This window comes from Chaetodon trifascialis, chromosome 11 (assembly GCF_039877785.1).
Source record: "Chaetodon trifascialis isolate fChaTrf1 chromosome 11, fChaTrf1.hap1, whole genome shotgun sequence".
Lineage (NCBI taxonomy): Eukaryota > Metazoa > Chordata > Actinopteri > Chaetodontiformes > Chaetodontidae > Chaetodon > Chaetodon trifascialis.
The window spans coordinates 12,480,870-12,498,074 of record NC_092066.1 but is presented as its reverse complement, the minus strand read 5'-3'; the positions used below and the strand labels follow the sequence as shown (position 1 = coordinate 12,498,074).

Here is a 17,205-nt window from a genome sequence, read left to right as displayed (position 1 = left end):
TTTTATGGATAATTCTTGCCAGTTGCTGTTTTTTCCCTGTTTTAAATTTCTTTTTGTTCCCCAACAGTGGCGAATTTCTTGAACTTTGTGTGATGCCAAAAGATGAGGATATACTGCAACTGGTAAGTTTCTCATTCCTGTTGTCTAAATTCACGTTACCACTCTTTTTAAAACAGAAAGAAAGTCATTTTCATAACATCTGATCTCACAGAGCTGCTCTAGTTTAAGGTGTTCATGTTGGGACTTGAGTCATGAGATGCAGGCAGCCTGCTTATCCCATCAGAGCTCTCTATCTAGGCCTCCTAATCAGGCCAAAGCAGCATTTCTGTCCTCAACCTGCTGCTGACACTACTGCCAAAATGACCTAATCGCATCGGTAGAGCAAGAATTATCTAAAATGCATACATATTATCATGGACACATCTCTCTGTGTAAATTATATGTTGTGATTTGCAAAATACACAAAGGTGAGTGTATTTTGCTAAAAAAATGCCTCCAACTTAGGTCTATGTGGAATAGACCTACATTGAAGAGCTGACTTGTAGAAAAGTTGTTGTGCTCATTACTCAGGCTATGTCTTCTAACCATACTTATGTAATATAGATCACTGCCTCACATGCTGCACTACACATGACAGCCTCAGTGGTTTGTGACTACTTGACTACTACTAATTCAAAAGAACCCAAAATATTTGAAGGGAGATTCATTTTGCATGGTTTTCAGATGTGCAGTAAGTCTGATTGATGTAGACCATCAGACCCTGAATGGACCCCCTTTACCATAGCTAGTTAAATGGAAACCCTACAAGCACAATAATTAAAAGAAGTTCTTTTTCTTTCTTTTTCTTGAACTAATGTTTGTGTCATCATCATCAGGTGACTCTGTAGTGACGCGTTCTTTCCATAGTGACTGTGGTATCTGTGACAGCTTTTAAAGAAGCAGTTTGCTAACATCGTTGCTGTTTGTAAGACACCAGAGTAGTTGGTTTTAGAGAAGTGGCAATGGCACTTAACTTCATGGCAGTTTAAAAATAACTTCAAATGTTTACGTCATACATATTAGCTGCATATTTTCAGCAGTAAAAATCTTTGTGTGGTGAGAACCACATGTTGTCTTTCTAGTTTGGCTACTCTTATATTTTTTAGTCAATAAAATTTCAGCTTGTTGGAGCCATATGCAGGCTTTTTGATTAGGGTTAGATATTAATGCTATATTACGTTAATTGTCCTATTAAAAAGGCTGTGTTCATCCCTGAAAAGGAATATTCAAATGTCTCTCTTGTATAATCCATCCCTAATCCAATTGGCCTTCATATAATGTCTTCATTATAACTGCTCTACCAAAGAAAATGTGAAAATGTTCATTTCAAATGCAGGTTGCCTGTCCCCAGATACTATTTCCAGTGGTGAGATAAGAACTCATACCTGTGAGCATGTTAGATCTCCTCATTAACCTTTTATGCGTGCTGCAGGCAGCTGTTTGGAACTACTGTGCATTCTGCACATTCAGGGCAAAGCGAATGTGCACTCATCTGTTCCATATCTATAGCAGGTCACATTAAGTGCTTCGTCAGGATGCGCATGAATCTTCTCCCAAAGGCTTATTGTTATCGTTCTGTTTATGAATTACATAATTGAAGAGCTTGGCTGTTTGCTTTACCTGAAATTTTCCCTTGTGGTTGCTTTATGTCCAGATTGAATCCTCACAGTTAACTTCATAGGTGAAGCAATGAATCATTTAAGAGTATTGCTTCCAGAGTTGCAATATCAATATTATTGTTGCAATCAGTAATCTGTCTAAGCACCACACCCTGCCAAATCTATGCAAATAGCCATTTATCTAAAACATTTAAAATGTGGTATCATTCCTCTTTATTATTTTGAGTCAAAATTAACCTAATTTCACAGAAAAATAAAATATTTTTCACATCTGCTTAACCCACTTCTTTATTAGCAGTGAATTTTCTTCCTTCTTGTAACCAATGGACTGATACTCCACCCCTCTTGCATGTTAAATCCTCCCCCTCTCTTGTCATTTTTCCTCTGTACCTATTTAAGTCCACTGTATCTTACACGTGTGTTGTGATAACTACAGCCACAGTATTGCATGGTAAATGACCAGCAGCCACCCAAAAATATCTATTAATGTAAGCAGGCAAACTGATGAGGGCTGTCCACAAGAACAAGAGGATTATCAGAGACACTATTAGGATGACATTACACTGTAGGAGGCAGCACACACCGACTGCTAGGAGACAGGCAGCAGTTGCTTAGCAAAGAGATGAGAGAGTGTACATTCGGAAAGCAAAATAAGGGAGGGACCTGTACGCTAGGAAAGCAGAGGAAATACAGAGCAGGGAAAAAAAGAGGGAGCAGCATGAATGATGAGCTGCGACCAGTAGATAGAATCAGCTGACTGCCCTGTGTTTTGAACAGGTTGATGCTAAGGGAAAAGGAGAGAGGAGGAAGGAGTGGGAGGGGGAGCTGTACCATCAGAGCTGAATGTATAATCAGCAGCTGCTGCTTCTGTCATGTGAGCAATAGCAGAGGGAGGGAGGGAGAGCCATAGACTGGAGGCACCTTGTTCAGTTAGCGTAATATTCTGGCTGAAGATAGATAGAACCATGGAGACTTAACAGCAGCATGAGAGGCAAGCTTCTGCTCCTGCCACCTCGCCCAGGACAGACTGGCACAGGCAGGTCGTAACATGGCAACCCTTGCCACATCTCTGCTTCTTCATCCTTCTGTACTGCTGCTGCAGCTCTAGTATATTTTTAGCATGTCAAGCCCAAGCATTGCTGTGGCTGATTTTTTTTTTTTTTTTTTTTTTAACAATGTGTGCATTTTGCTCTACCACCCTCTCTCCCTTGATTTCTCAACACTCTCCATTTCACATGCTGTAACGGCAGCCTTTTTCTCTGGAAACTACTAATCTGGTAAGCAAACAGCAGACTGGGTAGCCACTTGACGTTGACATGTTGTGCTTGCTGTCTCATTTTGCATATGTCATGCATGTCAGCACCGTTATTACAGGATGTACTCTTCAGCTATTCCCTTATTGCTGTTTAGCTTTTGTGGTTGACTGTTTAATAGTCAGCTCTGTGTTGGGGATTCAAATGTGTAGAAATGGCCGATGGACTGCGCCTGCAGTACCTGTTAGATTGAGCACTTGAATTGGCGTCCAGCTGGCATCTCAGCGAAACCTCGCCCCTTCTTCATCCTCCCTGCCAGATGTCATTAGTGTGATAAAGGCCAGTGACCTCTGAACTCTCCTGCACGCGCATGCTTACAAAGGGAGGAGCCTGGCACTGATTGCCGTGGCACTCACACAGCTTTATGTAAGATTGTAATTTGACACCAGGTAGCAGGATCAAAGTCTTCATACCTTCACACGGTTTTTTGCTCTCTGCATGTTCAGTATGTTATGTGTAAAGCGAATATATGCAGTGAGACTCACAAGCTTAAAGCAACCTCTAACTTTAATTTTTTATTAATTGGAAATGATTTTATTAGTATCTGAATTGTAATAGTGTAGGCTTCCAATCCTTGGAGGATAATCAGGCAGGCTAAATATAGCGCTTTTTCTACAAGGGATGGGCAGCCTCCTGTCTGTCCGAGGTTAGAGTCTGTCAGTCTGAGGTGGGAAAATGAAGATACTGGTTACCTGTCAATGTCTATGTCAGTCTTTACTGCACATTGTTATGTTACCATGTTTGCTCAAATATGTTAAGTGTTAGCTACTCGATTTCCTTATCTAACTTGTGTATTGATTGTTACACAATCTTTGCTGAAAATGTCACAGTGAGGGCTAAATATTGAGCTCCATACAAATAAACACCATTCCACATTTATCTTGTGACAATTGCAGTTATAGTAAATGCTCATTTATTCCATAGACCAAAGGGTTTTTATTTTCTTTATAATGAAAGTCACATTTGTTGGATAGCACCAAACCTCTGTTGTGGAGAACACCGGTGGGAATATTGGAAAAAGACTGCCATACCATGAAAATCTTGTTGGGAGCACCATCCACTGTTGCCTCACATAGTGTACTATTATCAGTCATGGAACACTGAACAGTACCATGAGAACTCTAAATAAGGAGCAGATGAAGACCACTGACACCCCTGAACTGCTAACGCCTCCGCTCACTCATACTGCAACATGCACTGCCCACACACATGCATCCGGTAGCATTTGTAATATCACGCTTGACTTCTCTCTAAGTGTCTAGTAGCACACTGTTGAATATTACACACACTTGGAAATGCAACTTGTGCTACATCTGCTGTAACATTGCTTGTTGCTCTGTCTCTAGGCCTACTCCCAGGATGCCTACCTCCGCGGCCACAGCAGCTACAGTGGAAATGCCCGTCACATTCCTGAGCCACCCCCAGTATGCTACCCCAGAGTAGACTGTAAGCCTACGGGCATGGCCCAGGCGACAGACTCAGCAGAGCAGGTCTGCCGAGGGCCAACTGCACCCCCTGACCATGGGTACCGCAAGGAGATCACCGTGCCACCGTCTCCTCCTCCTCAATCATATCCAAAAAGCCAGATGGCGGTGTGCATGCGCAACGACAGCGTGAGGACTGTGGTGGTTCCTCCTGATACAGCCCATATGGGCCGCATGGGTCCCGCACAAAGGATAGATTTTATGGACCCTGTGTTTGTCAGGGGCAGGCCTGGGTCTCTGGCTCAGTATCCTCACCCTCGAAAAGCTGATGTCTACCCCGGTGGTCCAGGAATGCTTCCATATGGAGGTCAGGCACCTCACTACCCAGCCAATCATCAAAACATTGATTGGCGCACTTACCAAACATACAGGGAGTACATTGACAACAAAGGAATCCATTCCCACGGTAGTCGGACTATCCAGGAGAGGCTTGACAATTTGCGAGCTACCAGTCAGACCGCCTTTGGCGCTGCTCATCACATTCCCCGGGGAGACTGGGGACCAAAGGGGATGAGGCGGAGGAGTACCTCCCATGAACGGTCATACCAAGGACCTCCACCCCACTTTCAGATTGCCCCACGCAGTGCTTCGCAGGACCGCATGAGCATGAGCAAAACAAGGAACTGGCCGCCTCGAAGCATTTCCCAAGATGGCCTTATTCACAAAGCCCGGGCACACTCCACGGACTATGTTGACCCCGCAGAGCTGGCTCGTCCCAGTGAGAGGAGAGGAGGGTATGGAAGGGCGGACCAAGGTACAAGGCCCAGCAGACAGTCTGTCCCCAGGCACGCCATGCTCTACAGGCCCTCTGTTGCATACAGTGGTGGCATGAGGGGGGCACCCAGCCCCGCCCTCTACTCTAAAGGACCAGAGCCTCTTCAGACCCGCTCCTCACCTATGCTTTCAGACAGAACCTTGCATTTCGGAAAGAGCACAAGTGCTGAACATTCTCTTGCTGACCAAAGAGTTGCAGTCAAAGGAAACCATGCAGCCCACAATACCAAACAAGGCCTGAGCAGGATGCGGGCTGAAACCATGCAGCCTTTGGAGGCAGGCAGAGATGCAGCACTGGTAGGACACAGGTCTTCTTCATGCTCTACCACAAAACAGATGCCTCAGAGGCCTAGCATCCTCAAACCACCTCACCCTGACTCTCAGAGTCAGGTAAACGGGCGAAGCCCAACAGAGACAGGGGTCGTTCTAAGAGAGAAGCCCCCCTCTGGAAAGAACCCCAGCCCTCTGCGGCACCCCTCTTACATCTTGGCTGTAACTGATGATGGAGCAGATTCCACAGCAGATGTGGCGGCATGCTGGCTTCCCAATGACGCACGTCGAGAGATACATATACGCCGCCTCGGAGAACAACGTCACACCTCGTGCTCCAGCAACCTGGATGAGTCTCTGGACTCCATTCCATTCATCGGTAAGAGAATGATCAGCTGTAAGCTTTGCCGCCCCATGTTGTCATGGCAACAACAGCAGGCAGGAGTAACACGAGGCAGACTACCAGTGCTGATACTGTAGCCAGTTGAAGGGCTTCCACCATATTTGTTAATAGAAGTCAGTTCAAAATAGATGGATGCAAAGCCATCCGTGGAGCCTGCAGACCTCTATAGTTTCATTGCTAATCTGATTCAGCACATTACTGGTGTGTATGTATACAGTACTGAGGAGGTGTTCAAGAACAAATTAATCTTCCTAGGACGATGTTATTAATCAGGTTTTGTGGCATTCAGAGAGGTTTTGTGGGATATTCGGCTTAACTGGGGTGGAGTGAAGAATGGCTTAAGCCTTTTGGAATATATTGAATTTCTTCGTTTAAGACATTGTTTTCTTGGATGGTCTCTCTTCGGGACGGATTGCATTATGGCTCAGTAGTCCCATAATGCATTTCCTGGTGATTAAATAGGTGTCATCTCAAAAACAACTGTCTTACCATGCACATAACAAGTGCTGGCAGTTCTTTGAACGACAGTTTCCAAAAATGTTGTGTTCATTTTCTTTTAGAGGTTATCAGAATTCTTGTCACTGCTTTGCTTCAGGTTTTGGAAATGGCACCAAACACATTTTTAAACCTAGTCTGAATTTTTCAGAAAAGATCTTCAGTGTATTCAGCTTGTTTTAGAGAATGTGTTGTAATCACTTCAGCAGTGAGACAGTGTTCATAATTGATAGGACCTCTCAGCATATTTCTTGGTGTGGCATGAAGTGAACATACAGTAGCTACAGTAACGTTACTGGAGGACTGAATATGCAGATGGAGGACCTTTTAGATTTTTTTTAAATGCTATTTCTAATCTAGTTTCAGATTGAAAATGTGTCAAATGTGTTGCATTCAGATATCTCTCTGCATTGTTGGTCTTTCTCTCTCCATCTGTGTCTTCATATATATATTATGTATGTTGGAGAATCTGTCTATCCATCTGTCTGTCTGCTGGTCTTTCTGTGGTGCAAATGGTAATGTAAGGACTCTGTATCAGTGGATATCCTTTTATTTACACTTAATTTTCTCTAATTTCTCTTAGATCTTAGCATCACTTGTGTATGATTAGGCTGGAGACAGTTTTATTTTTACATTGAAAGACCTAAGTCAGCGCAATATTGGTGGCGTTAACTTCTGATCTACTTAAGTTTTGGAAGGACATACAGGAAACATTTTGTACTTTGCAGGTAGCCTGCATGAAGGAATTAGGTCATAGGCACAGACAGTACTGGAAGGTTTTAGTTTGACTCATGGGAGAAGAGTTAGTTAAATTTGGGTCTTTTGAAGCAGTTCAGATGTGAGATAAATCTAACATATGTTGCAAAGTAAATTTCACTTGAAAGTGGTTCCTAATTCACAAATCTCATGGGTAAACCGTACTTCTGTTAATTTTACATCGTTTGATAATCCGCACTCAGTTGCCAATTTATTAGGTACACCAGGTAAAAGTAATGCAGTGTAGTACAACAGTGCTGCATTTACCTCCCTGAAGTTTGTGGTGCTGTTGTGGTACTCTACATTATAATTAGTGTTTTCTTTTATTAGTATTATGTTCACCCTGTTTTTATAGATGGGGTGGGCAGGAAGAATGCCTTCAGTTGTGAGCTAGTGCAGGTGTTTTTGTGTAAAGTTTGTCAGAGTTAATTGAAGTCCTGTGACCCGGCATTAAATTTAATGGTCTTGAATCTAGGGGATGTGATGATTTCAGATTGGGTGTACAGATTATCAGTGAGGTCACTACACTTGGCTTCCCAACAATGTTTCCACCGTTCCTTCAGTGGTCCATGTAATGCTGGTTGTTAAGACAGGCCAGGTGCAAACAAAGTGGCCAGTGACAGTGATGATGCTGCAATGCCACCATTCTGGCACTGGTGCCCCTGCACAGGAGAACAGTGCCCTGATTGTGTAAGCTTCTCAGCTCCATCAATGGCCTGTTTGAAACCCCACTGATCCAGGCCTTAGTCCAATCCATCGTTTTATTTGGCTAATCTACAGGCAAGTCATATATGTTTTCTATCCTCTTTAGATGGCCGTGGCTGGTATTTCTCACTATATTTTTCAAAGAACCTGGAATTTGGCCCTTGTTTCTGAAGTGGAATTGATTTTTATAGATGTGCAGTCTAACTTTGGATACACTGTTGGAAACCTCTTTTAGTGGCAGTGTATGCAAGGCTTTTGGATAAATATCTAATATTGTAGTGACAATGATCATATATGATGTATGTGCATGTCTTCATTGTCTCATGATGTTGCTGCTGAACAGGACCTTGGGCAGAGCCCCTCGGGTGTTGCTACTGCAAGCTGCCTGTTATATGGCCTGTCAGTTGTGTGAGTGTTGCATGCATTTGAGTTTGGGTTTGTTATGCACTTGAATATATGCAGAGTTTCACAGAAGAGATTGGTCATCTTATGTTTTGAAGAGAGTAGATAAAGATGGAAGACTTAAAAGTTGTTTCCACTAAATACTGTTTATCAGTGATGGACAGGACCTTAGAGAGGTAGACAAACGGCCCGTATTAGGGTGATGGTGACATCCTTTTTCCTTTGCCCCGTTTCAAAGTTGGGTGCAGACTGGAACTGGGACAGTTGCTTTTAAATTTAGCTCCAAAAGCCCCTCGGCTGCAGAGAGCAGCTTTGTACTCTGAGCAGTTTCAGGCTTGAAGTGCCAGGAGTGGGCAGTATTAGAGAGTTAAGAACTTCCTTCTCTCTCAGAAACCATGTCAGTAGATGAGGTGTTCTGCACTTTCAGGTATGATGCGGCCTGTTGAGCCATGTGAGTCACAGACTGCTTCCTATTTTTCCCAAATCCCACAGATGATAGTTAATGAAGTTGTCCATGATGTACACATGTTTAAAAATCATTCAGCAGGCCTGCATTCTTCCAGTCAGAGACATATTGTAGAAATATAGAACTAAAGTTGTATTTCACTCAGACTTGTATTTTTGCCATAGATGAGCCAATCAGCCCCAGTGTCGACCGGGATGCCGCTCCTATTCCGCCCTCAGCTGTGATATCTGTTGCACCATCCATAACTACCGGTCCCTCCAGCCCCGGCTCACCGTGCCCTCCCATTCGCCGTCAGCTGTCACATGACCAAGGTAAACAGCACTGGGTTTGATCAGGTGATGGATATCTCAATCAGGCTTGGCTCTAAAGAATTCCTTTGGCAAGGACAAAGTACAAATAGCTGAAATGTTCGGTTATTTTGTTTTTTCCATGAAATAATCTAAATGATAACACACTTATCTCATTGATTGGTTTTCTTTCAGTCAACTAATAACTGTTTGTTGTAGCTCCACCTTCTGAAATTTTGGTGTTTAGTTACTCTTTAAATCCATTTATTTACATGCTAAGAGAGCTAAGCCACCTCTGAGAGCTTAAAGTGACACCCAGTAACAGTCATACATAACCCAACATGATTTGGTACATTTTTCCTATCATTGTATAGAGTCCCTGAGAAGTGCTCTGCTGGAGTCTGACACGGCCAGCAAAACAGAGCGGTCCAAATCCTACGATGAGGGTCTGGATAACTACCAGGAGGAGGGCAGGGGGTGAGTGCTTACTAGGATTAGGTCATTATTCTAGTTTCTTCTCATGGAGCTCACACTGTTTCTTACTTGAAATCTGCCATTCTCTGTTTGTCTTCACCTTCTTCAGGAGATCTTCCAGTAAGCATATGCCCAGTTTCAGGGGCCTGAGAAAGGTGAGGAACTGTAGAATCACTCAAAATGTGTACTTAGACTTAGATCATTATACAACTTTTGATTGCTAGTACCCTGTTATATTAGTGCTGTGCTTTCTAACCTGCTGTTGAAATGCATCTGGAATGACCAGGCAACAATCTATAAACATGTGTGCAAATAAAAAATCCACGTTTTTGAAATTTGAAGGCTTTGACAACCTGAGCAGATGGTAAATTAGAAACCGAAAGATGACCAATTGTAATTTGAAATATTTGTTCATACTTTATGAACATGAATTTAAAGTAGTCCTCCAATCTCCCTGACATGGTGTGTGATATGTGTCTTGACAGTGTTGATTTTATGGTTATAGTCAGACAGGCTTTGATGCTCTCTCGGTTTACCTGCACTGGCTTCCAGGGGAAGTGTGTTGAGGCACAGATGTTTTAGATATTGGGATGTCCTGGTGACCATGTAACTGTGAGATACCCAGCCCGATTCTCCTCAGAGATTTTTGTTGCATGTCGTCCTCCTCTCTCGCTCTCCCCATGTCTCCACATTTCCCTCATGTCACACTCTAGTGTGAGCTAAAAAACATGTCATGAATTCACACTTGCAGGCTCTGGATGGACATAAATCATCTGGGGATTCAGGGTCTCGAAGGGATTCTTCATCGGATATCTTTGCTGATTCTTCCAAAGAAGGTTTTCTCAATTTTAGGCAACTTACTACAGATAAAAACAAGGTATGCCTGTACAGTCATGTCTTCATTTAACAGTTATATACAATATATCACCAGTGTTGTGGTGTATAAGCATTTGTCTTTCTCTGTCTCCCTTGTCTCTGTAGCGCGTTGGAGGAGGAATGAGATCGTGGAAGCAGATGTATGCTGTTTTGCAAGGTCACACCCTCACTCTCTATAAAGACAGGAAGGATGCAGTGTCTCATGCTTCCACACAATCTGAGGAGGACCCGCTGCGAATCAGCGTCAAGGCCTGTCTGATTGACATCTCGTACAGCGACACAAGACGCAAGAATGTGCTGCGACTCACCACCTCAGACTGCGAGTATTTGTTCCAGGCAGAAGGGAGGGAGGACATGCTGACTTGGATCCGAGTTATTCAGGATAACAGTAACCCAGATGAAGAGGTGAGTTCCATGTGATGATCCCTCACCTCCACCTAAGATGATGGAGGTCTGGAGAAATTTTATATATGTCTGTCAGAGGTCCATAAGTCCCAAGAAGACATCATCACTCCATCCAGTAAAATGCGATCAGGGCAGCATGCAGCACTTGTCAGTTGTTTAAAGAGAAAACAAACAAGTTTAGATCAGAGTTCACTACAGTTTTGGAAGAGATAAGAGGCCCACCTGTCAGGTTAACAACAAAGTGGAGTAAAGCCTGTCTTTGAAGGCGTCAGTGAGATGGAGAGGGTTACAGCCTGTATTTATAAAATGCCTAACAAGAGCTAAAATAAGGTGTCATTGAAAACTTGTTCTACCTGGGCAGAACAAAAAGACCACAGGTGGCTCTTCTTGGAGTGTGAAGGAAAACAAAATTTCAGAGTGAAAGCCAATCAGTAAGCTGCCTTTTTACTAGACCTTGTCAAATGACACCTTTTGGCAACAGTTCATCCAGATATCTGATACAGAGTTCTGGCAGCACACGATTAGGTGGGATTGGAAATGTTTTGGAAGAGTGTACATATTGAGATGCTTGCTCATTTACAGTCTCTCTTGTGTTTAGAGGAGAGCTGGCTCCGACGGCAAACTTGTTTACTTCTGTCATTTGCACAGTTGGCCTGACTGCAGTTTACGTTCATTTTTTTTATCTTTGGACCTGTCAGTTAATCAGTCTGGCAAATGAACAAGTACTATAGTTTTAGATTTTCACATGTTTATAACTGAATCTTTTTATATATTACTGAGAGTGAAGGCTGTCTCAGTTACTTGATATTGTTTGCAATCTAAACTAACCTCTATGTAATATAGAAGAAACTTAGTTTTAACTCTATTTAATGACTGCCTTTAATGTGTTTCTGCTGTCATTACAGAATCCTTCTGTAACTAGCCAGGACTTGATCAGTCGGAAGATCAAAGAATACAACATGATGAGGTTAGCAGGACTCCACATTGCCCCCTGGGCCTCAACCATAGCACTTCAACAAATGTCTACCCATTTCAATTGTATGCCAACCTAATGCTGACATTTGTGTATATGTCTGTTTTTTTTTTTCTTTGCCATTTGTCTGGATCAGTGCGCCCAGCAGCAGGTCTGAACCCTCGCCCAAAACCTCCCGTCAGTCCCTCAGCATCAAACAAGCCTTCCTGGGAGGTAAAGCAGACGGCAGGGTCCACAGCCCTCATTCGCCCAAAACGGGAGAGGAGCGGAGGGCAATGAAAGGTAAAGACAACCGCTCTATTAAGTGTGGCCACAGGGCATTCGTAACAGCAGATGGTCAACTTTTTTGTGCATATGTGTGTTTACTCTGTCAGATGACTCCAGTCCACCACGGGACCGAGCTGCTTGGAAAATTGGCATTGCAGGGATCATGAGGAAGCCCTTTGAAAGAAAGACTCCAGCTGGGGTCACGTTCGGGGTGCGGCTGGACGACTGTCCGCCGGCACAGACTAACAGGGTGAGTCTCAATCCCCAATCTGCATGTGTTTGAGAGAAAACGTGGTGCGATTTAGCATTCGGATGACGTGAGTAGCATGAAGTGTCCTTACACATAAAATATTGATTTTGCATCAGCTTGTCAGCCAAAGCATCACTTAGGAGACACTGATGTGTACGAACTGCATGCACATCACGTCTATGCTCGTCCAAAGAGTTTGTAGGCTTTTGTGAAATGATCCCATTCAAAATAATCAGTGATTTGACATCTATAATGTCTTCCTGTTGTGTGTTGTGCAGTTTGTTCCTCTGATCGTGGAGGTGTGCTGTAAGGTGGTGGAGGAGAGAGGTTTGGAGTTCACTGGAATCTACAGGGTCCCCGGGAAAAACGCTGCCATCTCCAGCATGCAGGAGGAGCTCAACAGCAAAGGCATGACTGACATCGACATCCAGGAAGACGTGAGTGACTGACAGCTGGGTTGCACAGTACACCGCACCCCTTCGCTGACAGCATCGTTAGCAATGACAGATTTGTACTGTAAGGACTGCTTTAACATAATGCTCTCCCGACCTTTCACTTCTCTGCAGAAATGGTGGGACCTCAGTGTCATCAGTAGTTTACTGAAGTCCTTTTTCCGAAAACTTCCAGAACCTCTGTTTACAAATGGTGAGATCTTATAAAAACCCTGACAAAAAAACTGGAGTGGCTTTGGATTTTTGTGTCGCTCTTCCTGTTTGATTCTAAGTGAAGCTTTTCCTGGTCTGTTCACAGAAAAGTATGCTGATTTTATTGAAGCCAACAGAACAGAAGACTCTGTGGAGAGATTAAAGGAGCTCAAGAGGCTGGTGAGTGGAAAATCTTATTTGAGTAGTGTTTAATCAAATAGCATTCCATTAAAGCATACGATTAATCCTGAAACTCGATCCTTTTTCTGTCAATTCTTTCAGATCTATGAATTACCGGATCATCACTTTGAAACTCTGAAATTTCTCTGTGCTCACCTGAAGAAGGTTTCTGACAACTGTGAAAAGAACAAGGTATGGCCACTAACAGGATCTGTCAGTGTTAATGTCATTAGGCAATACCCTTCAATCCCTCGTTAATCCATTGTCGCTCTGGAGATCATTCCATCAAACCCGATTTGTCCTAACCTCATCTGTTTAGATGGAGCCTCGTAACTTGGCGATCGTGTTTGGTCCTACGCTCGTCAGAACCTCTGAGGACAACATGGCCAACATGGTTAATCACATGCCGGACCAGTGCAAGATAGTTGAGAACCTAATCCAGCAATATGACTGGTTCTTCACTGACGACTGTGATGAGGACCCTGTTGTATGTGGCAATTCATTCCTTTTCTTCTTCCTTTGTTACGAATATGAAAGATAAACACCTCATATTATAGACAAACCTAATTTTTTGCTGTTAAGTTTATACATATGGCTATTTAAAGCTGCTTTTATCCATATTTTTGTATGAGCAGTGGCTCCAATAACTCGCTCATATTGATGAACTCACAGAAGATTATTCTGTCTGCAGTGTCCCAGAGCCATTTAGAATCATGCAGCCCACTGTTTTGGTTTTAAGGCCCACAGGTTTATTGTTTTAGTTCAGCCTCACTGCCTCCAGCTGCAGGAGGCAGCTGTTTTAAGAAGAAGGAAAAAAAGCTCAGATTAACAAGCTGTACACTACTGCCCAGCACCAGCAGACAGACAGTGTTAGCAAGTAGCTTGTGAACAAAAAGCATTTAGCAGCCAAGGATATTTTCCTCAGGACTGGGTGGAGACCAGGACAGAGCTGATTCAATTTATTAGTCTCTCCAGTTAATCCAGCTTTAAATAAAATCTTTATTTTTTTTGTGGTTATCTTTTTTTTTCCCAATTATGTGTCCCGTTCAGTCACTTATCTTGCCTCTGCTTTCTCTTCTATTCTTATCTGTGTTATTTCCTCCGTGTGCTGCTCCAGACCACAGCCGAGCAGGAAAGCACAGTGCAGTCTCAGCCTGTGCCCAATATCGACCACCTGCTGTCCAACATTGGACGAACGGCACCTTCACCGGGCGAAGTCTCAGGTAAATCTGATGGAGTTTTCTCTTAGGAGCAGCACTCCAGCATCACCAAAGCAAAGTTATTACCATGACAGCAATAATAGATTTCATTGATATTGTTACTGTAGATTAACGTGTTGAATATTTGTGCTATTTTAAGATCAAATGTGTCAGTTTTTAATGCTAAGACAATGAACATCATGCCTATTTTCCATTATCTTAAATTCTGTTTGAGCAAAAACAAGCCAAATTTTCTTTGTGTTTCTGTTAAAGCAAGCTTTTTCAGTAATTTTTCAATCAATATGTTCTATGGTTTAACCATTGGAAAACTGTTGAAAAATTCTTGCAGTATGTTAAGCCTTTTTTAAAATTTATTTGTTTATTTTGGATAGAAGTCTGTTTGGTTTCAATGTTGACATTTATTTTTTTTTGCCCAAAGAGATCAAATTGTCCTCAAGTTTTACTTTCGTTCATTTGTTTGCTTTATTCTTTATTTCCTCTTGCTCAAGTCATTTTTTCTCCCTGTGCTTTACCTGTGTTGAGACGACGACTCCTTTTCTTTCAGTTCTTTTCTTCCCCTCCTCCTCGTCTCTCACACAATCCCGGCATGTTCTTTCCCAAAGAAAACCTAACAGACAAAAAGAAACGATGGAAGTTTTAACCCTTCTGACCTCTGCCCTTCTGTGTGTAGTGTGTTGTTTTTCTCCCTTATCCCTGTCCAGCACTCACACATTACCCAATCTTGACACAGGCCAAGTGGGCGGCGTCTATCACTCGATGATGTCACTGATGGACTCTGTTTTGTCAGTGATGGACAGCTGGGACTGTAGGAAGAAGGACGAGTGTTGTGCCCAGTGTAGCTGCCTAGTCTGCAGAAACCCGCAGCTCTTTTAAATTTGGGCGAAAGGAGGAAAAAAGATAAAAAAGAAAGAAAGAGAAGTCGATGTTTGTCATTTTTCCTGTGGTGTGCACGTCTCATATTTAAACCAATACCCTAAAATTGAGGGGATACAGAGCAATGCTGCTGTACTTTCTCTGAAAGCCCTTCTGCTGTCTCTTGTTGTCTCTAAAGCTGATCGCAAGGACAAGTAGCATGGTACGGTCAACCTCAGGTTCTCTCCCGGTCATGTGGTATAATCTGTCATGATGTCTGAGGGGTGGGGTCGTAGTGGTGGGACTGAGCTGGATGTTCCCCCAGCACACATGCGTTTACACTCAAAACAAACCCACACATACCACCACGTGCCAGATCGATAGATACATAGGGAGCTGTTGAGGCAGACGTGCAGTCAAATAGCGGTGGACGGGACCCCCAGCATGTAAATGTAGCGGTATTTGCTGCGACAGGCGGCGTTTTCTTTCAGGTGCCTCCTCTTGTGTCTTTTTGTTTGATGTCTGTGATGTCCTTATTTCAGAATCTTTGTCCTCATTCAACATTAAAAACATCACATACTTCCACATCTCCTACAGTTACATATGTAGAACACTTGCATCAGTCACGAACTTGTCCCTCACGTTGTCTCCCTACCCAACCCTGCGCTATCCACCGACACACACATTTTGAACTTAAATTCATTAATAGCCCGTTTCCACCGCAGGAACTCTTTCAGGGGCCCAGGAACCATTTCAGGAACTCAGGAGTTTTGCATGTGTTTCAGCCAGTGAATCCAGTCACTGAATTGAGTTTCTTTGCCATAGTTCTTGATGCCACGGTGGCCCTTTAACTGTCAGGGCGAGTTTGCAGTGCAGAATGTGGCTGATAGGTGCCACTTACCTGCAGCTTTATCTCTCCACCCCAAGGGTTGGATATTTGTGGTCTGACGTGTCTAAAGTGACACTTTTCTGAATGCAAAACAGAAATATTTGACCATTAAACTCTCAGCCGATGGTTTACTTTCAGAACAGGTGCTCTGCAGCTTTCAGTCTCCCCTTTTCACTTCTGCAGGTCTCCTTTGCATCCATTTGATTACCAACGCCAGAGTCAATACAACATAATGAATTGTATCTCAAGCGTTGTTTGGTCTTCAACACATTAAAGGACGGATCTTCAGGCTTTTTTACGTGTGGTGGACATGCATTACAGAGCACGCTCAGTTCCTGAGTCGAATTCTCGTGGTTCCGTCAGCTATTTGGTCGAAATGGGCTATTAGTCTGCTCATCTTTGTGAGCTGCAGTTTGCATGTGTTTTCTTCTTTTGCAAAGTGAGAGAAAAGTTTTGTGAACATTTTCTTGTTCATGTTGTTTAGAACGACAGGCTACACGTTAAAGGGCCCCCACAGGAGTTAATCTAGCTTGGAGTAAGAGCAATCTTTCCGTTACACTACGGCTTGCCTGCGCCAGCTGTATCAACCACGACACACACTCACTGATCTGTTCAGCTCAGGCCCCTCAAGTCTCTGAGTCAGAGCAAAACTCATCACTCCCTCTCCTCTGTGATGTCTTTGAGTTGGGAAAGAATGCCTACAGCTGGTTGGTGGCTACATGTGATGCTCTGTGACTGACGTGTTTGTCCGTGATGTGCCGTCGTTCCATCGATACATGAGCATGAGCCGCTTTTTGTGTCTTGGTTTACTGCTGGGTTTTCACTTCCTGTCCTCTCATCCTTCATCTCAGGCCTCTTCTGACGCTTCCTACACTTTTCCATATACTGCTTAGTGTGGTTACTCGTCTCGCTCTCTCTCACTCTCCCATTCTCTATCTCAGCCGAAAATGTGTCATCGTCATTCAGCTGCTCTCATTATACTCATCATGTTTGCCAGTCTCACTCTGAACAAACTTTTCTCTGCCTTTCTTTATCTTGTTGATTGTTTTTAGCCAGTCACAGGGTTGCCAGACTTTTACTAATGTCTCTCTTCTCTTTAATACAGATTCAGCATGTAGTGACTCCTACAAATCAAAGGTAATGTCCTCCTGTCATTCACTCG

At 43.3% G+C, this 17,205-nt stretch overlaps 1 protein-coding gene across 3 annotated transcripts in view; it reads left to right on the top strand.

Moving 5' to 3' along the window:
* Window positions 1-17,205, top strand: part of arhgap21b (Rho GTPase activating protein 21b) — a 34,484-nt gene that overhangs the window by 14,283 nt on the left and 2,996 nt on the right. For 2 of the 3 annotated variants that reach the window (XM_070973997.1, XM_070973998.1), the window contains 17 exons: window positions 68-122; window positions 4,318-5,878; window positions 8,891-9,037; window positions 9,388-9,490; window positions 9,597-9,642; window positions 10,239-10,364; window positions 10,469-10,768; window positions 11,674-11,735; window positions 11,878-12,023; window positions 12,116-12,258; window positions 12,537-12,695; window positions 12,825-12,903; window positions 13,009-13,082; window positions 13,185-13,274; window positions 13,402-13,569; window positions 14,200-14,305; window positions 17,149-17,180. In XM_070973997.1, coding sequence (XP_070830098.1) covers window positions 68-122; window positions 4,318-5,878; window positions 8,891-9,037; window positions 9,388-9,490; window positions 9,597-9,642; window positions 10,239-10,364; window positions 10,469-10,768; window positions 11,674-11,735; window positions 11,878-12,023; window positions 12,116-12,258; window positions 12,537-12,695; window positions 12,825-12,903; window positions 13,009-13,082; window positions 13,185-13,274; window positions 13,402-13,569; window positions 14,200-14,305; window positions 17,149-17,180 — 3,397 coding nt within the window. Of the gene's footprint in view, window positions 1-67; window positions 123-2,788; window positions 2,936-4,317; window positions 5,879-8,890; window positions 9,038-9,387; window positions 9,491-9,596; window positions 9,643-10,238; window positions 10,365-10,468; window positions 10,769-11,673; window positions 11,736-11,877; window positions 12,024-12,115; window positions 12,259-12,536; window positions 12,696-12,824; window positions 12,904-13,008; window positions 13,083-13,184; window positions 13,275-13,401; window positions 13,570-14,199; window positions 14,306-17,148; window positions 17,181-17,205 lie in introns of those variants that run through there. The other variant, XM_070973999.1, reaches the window with a different exon arrangement.